This window comes from Trichechus manatus, unplaced genomic scaffold, assembly GCF_000243295.1.
Source record: "Trichechus manatus latirostris isolate Lorelei unplaced genomic scaffold, TriManLat1.0 scaffold00219, whole genome shotgun sequence".
Classification (NCBI taxonomy): Eukaryota; Metazoa; Chordata; class Mammalia; order Sirenia; family Trichechidae; genus Trichechus; species Trichechus manatus.
The window spans coordinates 2870433-2880491 of NW_004444155.1; the positions used below are offsets into that span (position 1 = coordinate 2870433).

General features: G+C 37.8%; 1 gene segment (V, D, J or C); it reads left to right on the forward strand.

The window, feature by feature from the left end:
* The first annotated feature begins 388 nt into the window (after window positions 1-388).
* LOC111822856 (immunoglobulin kappa variable 2D-29-like) lies at window positions 389-1301 on the forward strand. The segment is given in 2 exon segments: window positions 389-437; window positions 791-1301. Coding segments are annotated over 2 exon segments (438 nt in total).
* Window positions 1302-10059: the final 8758 nt, after the last annotated feature.

The window sequence follows — 10059 nt, forward strand, 5'->3', positions numbered from 1 at the left end:
AGCCGTTTGCCTCCCAGACATTAACTCTGGACACACATCTCTACATCTTTGGGGTCTTGGATGAATCAACAAGATAATAATTTCTTAAGAGTGACAGGTCCACACATACTGTGTCTTCTACATATTGACTCATAGTTTTTCAGAATCTGACCCATCTCTTTCTCAGGCAGCATGGAATTCTTCTCTGTTGGTTTTTCTCCAAACACAGAAAAATTTTATATTTATTCACACTAAAGCCTACCCTCCCTTTGATACTTTCCACCCTGCTGCACCCCCAAAAGATTTGCATATTGCTCACTAGGGAGGATCTTCCCTTGCAAGTCTGAGATAAATGGTCAGCTCCAGACTTGCCTTTACTTATCAGACCTCATCAGTTCATCGTCTCAGAATGAGGTTCCCTGCTCAGCTGCTGGGGCTGTTAATGCTCTGGATCCCTGGTGAGGACAGAGGAAAGATGGGAAGGAAAAGCGGGTGAGGAAGGTGAGTTCTGGTGCAGTTCCTTCTTGTGGGTATTCTGAGTGCAAGTTAGATGCGCAAGTTTTAGAACTGTGTGATTAAGGGGCAAAAAAGGAACAAGGATCAGTCCTCTGTATAAGACCTTAACAAAGAAAGAGGTCCCTTTAAGATAGGCAAATCTCAGGGTTTTTTTGTCACTGAATATATTTGGGGTATCAATTTAAATAAATCATAAAACAATTTATTAATAAAAAAATTATTAAGCCGGAAAAAGTAACAGAAAATTACACCTAAGTTTTGTACATAACCTTGAATTTCTGTCTCATTATTTTAGCATCCAGTGGGGATATTGTGATGACTCAGACTCCACTCTCCCTGCCCATCACTCTTGGAGAGCCTGTCACCATTGCCTGCAAGTCGAGTCAGAGCCTCCTACACAGTGATGGGTACAGCTATTTGAACTGGTACCAGCAGAAACCAGGCCAGCCTCAACGGTTCCTGATCTATTGGGTTTCCAACCAGTTCTCTGGGGTCCCAGATAGGTTCATTGGCAGTGGGTCAGGAACAGATTTCACTCTTAAAATCAGCAGGGTGGAGGCTGAGGATGTTGCAGTTTATTACCACCAGAAAGTTATACAAAGCCCTCCGGCAGTGGTACAGCCCTGCATGCAAACCTCCTGCTTGATGTGGCCCAGCTGCTCCAGTGTGTGGCCTATGTGGTGAGCAGGCCCATCAGATTCTTTGAGTCTGCTTGAGAGGAAGATGCTAGAGAACTGCGGGGAATGGGTTGCAGCTGAGGACTCTGGACCATGAGAGCCTTGGCTACAGCTCAGGCGTCACCCGTTTATGGCCCAGTCAGCTTCACCAGCCTTAACATGGCAGAACCAGCAGGGAGGATGGAGGGGGGCCCAAGTCTCTCTGAGCAAGAAGACCTGATGCAAGGAGAACTGACTGAAAGCTCAGTCCTAATCTCCCTGCCAGTGTTAAATTTAGTCAGCATAATAGGCAGACCATTGACACAGATTTGTGACAATACAAGTCGAATACAGATTGAATATGTGATTTGGAAGTATTTTTTCTCAGTTTGTGGTTTGTCTTTTCATCCTTTTAACTGAATCTTTTTAAAGCAAAAGGTTTTAATTTTGATGATGTTGAATTTTCAAATTTCCCCTTATAAATTATGCTTTTGGTGTCAAGTCTAAAAATTATTTCCTTTGTTCTAGGTCCCCACAATTTTCTCCGATCTTCTTAGTTAGATGTTTTATGCTTTGTATTTAAATCCATGATCTATTTTAAGTTAATTTTTGTATATAATGAGAAATTTAAATCGATGTTCGCTATCCACCCACCTTTGAATTGCATTTGTTCCTTTGTGAAAAATTGATTGGGTATATTTGTATTGATTTCTGACATCTGTGTTCCATTGATCTGTGTGTTTATTCTTCTACCAGTACCACACAGTCTTAGTTGTTGCAGCTCTAAAGTAAGCCTTACTATCAGGAATAGTAACTTCTCCCATTTGTTCTTCTGTTGCAAATTATTTTGTCTATTGTAAGGCTTCTCTGTATAAATTTTACAATACATTTGTCTATATCTACAAAGAAAATCCCTGTGATTTTGATAGGAATTATGTTAAACCTATATATCAGTTGAAGAGAAAATTTGTATCTTTACTATGTTGAGTCTTCCAATCCACAAACACTATATGTGTTTCTAAGCATTTGGGTTTTCTTTCATCAAAATTTTATAATGTTATTATACCACTCTTGTACATAATTTGTAAGATTTACATAGCAGTTATTTTATTTCACTTGGAGTATTTGAAAATGAATTGTGTTTTTTAAGTTTCCACTTGATTGTTATCAGTATGTAAATGTGGTTGATTTTTGTGTGCTGATGTTAGGGGCTAGATCTCAATTGTATGCTACAAACTTGCCATATTCACTTATTAGTTTTAGAAGATTTTTTTGTTTTATTTGTTTGTTTTTTTGGAAATTCCTTGCGTTTTTCTACATAGAAGTCTTGTCAACTGCATATAAAGGTAGTTTAAAATTCATGTTTTTAATCTGCATGCCTTTTGCCTTTTATTTATTTTTCATTAATTATTGCACTGGCTAGAACTTTCAGTACTATGCTGAGTAACAGTGATGTGGATGGACAGCCTTGCCTTTACTTTGTCTTAGAGAGAAAGTATTGTTTTTCAGCGTTAAGTATTATGCTAGCTGTTTATTTTTTGATAAAGGTTGAAGAAATTTACCTTAATCTCTAAACCAAACCAAAACCAAACCCTTTGCTGTCGAGTCAACTCCGACTAATAGCGACCCTGTAAGACAGAGAACTGTCCCATAGGGTTTCCAAGGAGCACCCGGTGCGTTTGAACTGCCAACCTTTTGAGTAGCAGCTGTAGCACTTAACCACTATGCCACAAGGCTTTCCAGTATCTTGATCTCTGGAGTACTGAAAATTTTTGTCAAAAACAGGTGTTGAATTTTGTTGATGCTTTCAATGTCAATTGATATGATCATATGATTTTTTTTTTTTTTAATTTTGGTTGTTGTTATGGTTGATTACATTGATTTGCAAATATTAAACCAACCCTGCATATCTGGAGTAAATCCCACTTGACTGTGGTATGTTTTCCTTTTGTATACTCTTGGATTCATTTTGCTAAACATTTGTTGAGAATTGTTGCATCTGTGTTCATGAAAATAATTAGCCTCTAGTTTACTTTTTGTGTGCTGTCTTTATCTGGCTTTGGTATCAGGCTAAACTTGGCCTCCTAAAATTATTGAAAAGCGTGCTGTTAAATATTAACTAAATATTGATGGCCATTTGTGCCAGATGCAGGACCTTTCCCAGAAAAAATACAACAAAATGGCAAACTGTGCCAGGTACAAAGCTTGGCAGAACAATAAGGAATTTTCACTGTGTTCTAATCAAAGGGACTTTCCGAGAAACACAACTTGACACTGAAGGATGTTTCTGACTCACCATACCAGACACAACCAGTTCTCTCAGACCAGCATAGCTGTGGAGCCAGGAATAGGAAGATCCCTGCTTTGCAAAACCCTCCCTTCAATTAAGGACATACCTGAAACCCAATCATTCTAACTTCCCTACTGGAAATCCCCTATTACCTTGAAATGCTCTCTACTGAAGCTGCTTGAGCAAGCCCCTGCCACTTTCACCTTGGAAGTTCCGTTTGCAGACAGCCTTGCACTCAAATAAACCCAGTTAAGTTTAATTGACTCAATCATTTTTTTTCAACAGGACCTTCTTCTATTTTCTGGAAGAGATTGGGTACATTTGTAGTTAATGTGTGATAAAATCCTCCAGTAAAAACATCTGGGAAGGATTTTTTTTTTTTTTTTTTTGAGTATTTTAGTTACATATTCAATTTTTTTACATTATAAGAGTGAGCTGGTTATCTATTTCAACTTGGCTGATATTTCTAGTTTGTGGTTATAGAAATTGTTCCATTTCTTCTAATTTATAAGTGTAAACTTCTTTGTAGTAGTCCTTCATTATGCTTTTAATAGCTGTTGCATTTGTTGTCATCTCTCATTTAATAACTAATGTAGACTGTAATGAGTTTTAGCTTTTGAGTAAGTGAGCATTCACAGGAATCAAACATAGGTACACTGCCATAATAATATTGCCTTAAAATCTCATCCTGACTTTCCCTGTCATGAAATCCTCTCTGAGAAGTTATTCAATTTTGCCCATCCATTCTTTTGTGAAGCTGCTAATGTCTATTTTTTTCTTTCAGACCGATATGGTCCTAATGCTACTTACTTGAACATGTTACATTCCCACATTTCTATGGATGTAAATTCCCTAGAGCAAAGTCTTTGTAGTTTGTCAACTTATTTTGCTCCTCTTCTTTTTTTCTGAATAGTTTCACTTTTTTAATCAATAGACTTTATTTCATAGAGCAGTTATAGATTTACAGAAAAAATAAACAATAATTACAGAAATTTCCTGTATACCCTCTCTCCCAACTCTCTTTCTTCTATTATTAACATCTCCAATTAGTGTGCTACATTTGTTATAATCGGTGAACTAATGTGGATATGTTCTTAACTAAAGACCCCAGTTTACATTAGAGCTCACATATGTTATACAGTTCTACAGGGTTTGACAAATGTATAATATGAATTATCCACCATTATATTACCATACAGAATATTTCCACTGCCCTAGAACTACTGTGCATCACCTATAAATTCACTGTTTCTTACACTCACAAAAGGCATATGTTTTTACTCTTTCATTCCAAATACTTTCTAATTTCCCTTTTTACTTTTTTCTTTGACCCAAGTTTTACTTAGAAATGTGTTATCTACTTTCCAAATCAGTTTGGATTATTCTGATAACACTGTGTTACTGGTTTCTGATAGAACTACCTTGGCTTCAGATATTATACGTCATATGATTTGAACTCATTGAATTTTATTGACATGTTATCGGCCATAATATGGTCTATCTTAGCAAGTATTTTAAAAGCAATATGTTTTCTGCTGTTGTTTGAAGAATGTTCTCTAAGTGTCAATTATGTCACGAAGGTTGACAGCGTTGTTCAAGTTTCCTATATCCTCACTGGCTGCACTGAATACTGGACCTGTTGCAGAGCCCTTTGCTACTCTGAGGCCCTCTCAGTGCTGGCTGACTCCATGTATCTGGTGTATGGGCCACACCAGTATACCTGGGAGTGGAATGAAGGTCCAGAACTCAAAGAGGTCTACCAGGTGTTTCCTTCCTGTAAGAAAAAGAAGACACACACCGTAGATACTGGGATAGAATATATATTCCCCCTTATACCTTGTTTACGGGGCACACAACAGCTGTCTTATCGGTGGGAAACAATATTTCATGCCATTTTGTGTCAGCTATAGAAGACAGCTCCCAGAAATACAAACTTAACATAATCTTCAGCTCAGGGACATCAGCCACCAGACCTCAGCCAGAATATTGCCTGCCTACACAGGAAGACCTCCCGGGTGATTGTCAGATGCCCTAGCTCATCTTGACACAATCCCTAGATTTGTGCTCTAGTTAACCAGTTGATGTCACACTCATGTCACACTCATGGTGATCCCAGGTTTATCAGAGTAGAACTGTGCTCCATTGAGTTTGAAATAGCTGATTTTTCTGAAGTAGGTCACCATGTCTTTCTTCCAATAAGCCTCTTGTAGACTCAAACTTCCAACCTTTTGGTTATCCTCCAAGTATGTTAATTGTTTGCACCACCCAGGGACTCCTGTGCTCTAGTTAAATTATCTGTTGCTGGCTAGTCAATTACAAGTCATAGAAACCTTACAGGACAGAGTAGAACCACCTGATAGGGTTTCCAAGGCTGTAAATCTTTAAAAATCAGACTGCCACATCTTTCTCCTGTGGAGCGGCTGGTGTTAGAAAATCTGAACTTTTGGTTAGCAGCCAAGCTCTTTAATCAGTGTGAAACTAGGGCTCCTAGTTATTATTGTTCTTAGGTGCTGTCGGGTCAACTTCAACTCATAAGGGTACTGTGCACAACAGAACAAAACACTCTTTGCCCCTGTGCCATCCTTACAATCATTGTTGCAGCCACTGTGTCAATCCCTTTTGGTGAGGGTATCCTCTTTTTTTGTTGATCCTCTATTTTACCCAGCATGATGTCCTTCTCCAGGGACTAATCCCTCCTGCTAACATGTCCAAAGTACGTGAGACAAAGTCTTGCCATCTTTGTTTCTAATGAGCTTTCTGGCTGTACTTCTATCAAGACAGATTTGTCTGTTCTTCTGACAGTTAATGCTATATTCAATATTCTTTGCCAACATCATAATTCAAAGGTATCCATTCTTCTTTGGTATTCCTTATTCATTGTGTAGCTTTCATTTGCATATGAGGCGATCAAAAAAGCATCTTGGTTTGAGTCAGGCACACCTTAGTCCTTAAAGTGACATCTTTGCTTTTTAACACTTTAAAGAGGTCTTTTGCAGCAGATTTGCTCCATGCAATTCATGTTAAGGAGGGCCAAACATTTGACAGTGTAAATCCTGTACTTCTGTTGTATCTGCTTCCATCTGGTCATAAGCTAATAGCACACTAGGGGGCACTCAAGTCAAATTCTTCATAGACATGTTTTTCCTGTTTCAACTTCCAGTCCAAAATATTTCTCTATTAGCATGACTCAATGTGTTAATGTTATAAAACAAAAAAACCCAACCAAAGCTGTTGCTGTCAAGTCAAATTCTTCCTCTCTCTCTTTTTCTCTTTCTCTTCCTCTCTTTTCCTCTCCCTCTCTCTCTGTTTCTCCGCAATAAGTTAATCTTTGGAAACTTTCATAAGAGGCTTTCCATTATCTTTATTCTCTACAAGTCCTGAGGTAGTTGAGCTACTATGATGACCAATATTAAGTATATATTTTGAATCCAAGGTAAATCATTTTTACTGAATATTGTAACTTTAGTATTAAGCCAGGAAACAAAAGATATTGTTCTTTTGCTACTCAGATATATTGCTGACAAGCAAATATTAGCTTTAATTTTGCAGATAGTCAACAAGTTTTGCCCTATTAAAAGCAAAAATAATTAGAAAAAAATACCAAGCCCGTTGTCGTTGTGTTACTTCCAACTAACGAGGACCCCATGCATATCAAAGTAGAAGTGAGCTCTCCCTAGGGTTTCCTTTGCTATAATCTTTACGGAAGAGGATTGCCAGGCCTTTCTTTCATGGCACTGCTGGGGAGTTTGAGCCACCAGTGTTTTGACTAGTTGGTGACTGCAAACTATTTGTGCCACCCAGCTACTGTTTGGATCTTTACTTTGCCTTACATAAATATTTTTTGTGCATTCTGGTATTAATTCTCATAATCAGTTTCAAATTTCACCTTGGGCTGATAGGTTATTAGTATATGAAAGAACCAAAAGAGGAGGCTCCTAATTTCCAAGGAAAAGATATGAAAGAGGAGTAGGATCTGCCTGCCCAAGGAAGTTTCTATCAAGTTCTTATAGCCTTTAGATTTTTATTAAAACTTACGGCTTTATCCTGTAACTGTTCTAGGGAGCTCAAATTCATTTGATTTGGTTTTATTTTGTTTTGTTTTGCTGCTGTATTGTATTGTATGATTTCATTCTATTCTATTCTATTTAATTGGATTGGATTGGATTACATTTGATTTATTACTGATCCCACATTTTCTCCTTGGCCTAAGCAGTGTTGTAGAGGAGTCAACATGCAAATTTCTACAAGCACTGAAAGGTGAGTTCAGTTTATACTTCAAAGAACAGCAAACTTTGGATCATCTTTGGCTCCTGATAAAGAAAGATCAAGATAGGAGTGAAGTTTACTGTGGAGAGAATGCTGCTTTCTTAAAGCAGAAAGTTGCTATTTCCTCTTGCTAATGAAGAGATTGTATTATTATTGTAAAGACAAAGAACGGCTACTAAACAATTCATTGAGTCATTGACTCTTGCTCCCAGTTTCAATTTGACTAATAGGTGATGAGACAAAGTGGTTAACTCAGAATCAAATGACTTTAGAAATCAGTTTAAGTGATTTAATTTGGTGTTAGATTTTTCCAGAGGGTCTTAAAATCTCCTTATTGAAATTCATATAAGCAGTTTTTACAATTTTTGGAACTGTTTAATGTGGAAGAAGAATCATGAAATTTGAGAGCTCTCAGCCTATATTCTCCTTTTTTTTTTTTTTCAGGTACAGAGAAACTAATATCCAAATAAAAATATTTCAAGAGTAATTTTTCTTTGTCATCTTGGTATATCCATATACATCCTCATGGCAAAAGCAGCCTCAACAATTTAAAAAACTATAATTCCCTTTTGGCCCCCAGAGTTCTCTTGGGTCCTCCTCTCTCCATCTCTAAGGTGAACCAAGCTTTCTTACAAGGTCAAACAAACAGACAAACCTCACCATCAAACTTCCAGGCAGGTAGTGACTTTTGAGGAGGCCATCTTTTTTAAAACAGAGGACGCTTTACTCAAGGGTTAGTCTTGAGACGGGATCTCAGAGGAGGTAAATAACTTATAAGGCAGAGAATGCCCAGCTAGTCCATGGAATTAGGTCCCGTTTGTAGTGAGCTGGAAATGAGCACAAACGGCCACCACGTTTCCTACACCTATCCTAAGTCTCAGTTGTGTGTCTCCATGGGATTTTCTATTTATTCTTAGAAAAAAGAAAGAAAAATAATTCAGACATTTGGAAACAGACTCATATTAAGGAGATGGAGAATAGGGTCTTGAGACTCCAGAAACGTCAAGCATGTTAACATACCTATTTTTCACAGAATTTGGAGAGGTCATCTAAACTCAGAAGATAAATGCATTCACAGAGCTGTCCTGAGCTCCCTGTAGTCAGAATATTTACCCATGTGTGTATCCTCTTTTGGTTACAACTTGCAGTTATTTATAAAAGGCAATCAGCTTTAACAACAGGTACCTCAGAACATAGGAATCCACTCAAGCCCACCTGCAGCTCCCTCTGCTGGGGGTTGATCCTATTCTTACGCCAGGAGAAACTCTCCCTTTTTACCAGAAAGAATCTTTGTTTGGATCCAGGTGAGAAATGGGCCTCTGTGTGTCTCTAATCTTGTATAAATCCGTGTATGTTTTGGGTAACAAAGTCTGCAGAATGTGTAAGAGTATCGCACTCTCTGCCCTGTGAACACTGACTCTAGGGTAACTGACTCAAACAGTTCTACCTCCAGGAATGGCTTCCCAAGTCCTACAAATCACACACTAGCTTCCAATTCAATGGACACCAAACTAACAGCATCTGGCAACAGAGATAGTCTACTATATGACCCATCTATGTAAGTTTCCTCATTCCTTTGACTATGGTCAAGATGAAGATGAGAGAAACAGACAGGTCTGCTGCTCCCCACTTGGATCAAATGAAGATTGTTTTTAACATTCTTTTACCAACTCTTGTTATTCTTGTCCAGTGTGGAATGACCATCTTTGGCTGCTGGTCAGTTTTGTTGTCCAAGCCAGAGCATAATTTCATAGCATACAGGAGACAGGGCTTCTACTTTAAAATGAGGAATATTTTATTGTCTATGTATAGGTAATTTGGGAAAATTTTAAAGCCATTTTCTAAGCTAGAAATATTGTTTACCAGATTTTTCATTTTCTGGATATTTTAGTACAATAGCCTAAGAATTAAAACAACCAATCAGAATTGAAGATTTCTTAAAGGTTTAATGTTAATTTTCAAGGAAATTTGAATACTCTCTGAAATTAAATTATCTTAAAGAATGCTGTTGTTGTTGGTGTTAGGTTCCATTGAGTCAATTCCTACTCATAGCGACCCTAGGTACAGCAGAACAAAATAATGCCTGGCAGTCCTGCACCATCCACACGGTAGTAAGTCTGCTTGAGCCCATTGTTGCAGTTACTGTATCATTTAAAATTTTCAGAATTGGTTCCTAACAAAAGAAAAAATGACAGGTGTCTTAGTCATCTAGTGCTGCTATAACAGAAATATCAGAAGTGGATGACTTCAACAAAGAGAAATTTATTCTCTTATAGGCTAGTAGGCTAGAAGTCCAAATTCAGGGAGTCAGCTCCAGGGAAAGGCTTTCTCCCTCTATCAGCTCTGGAGGAA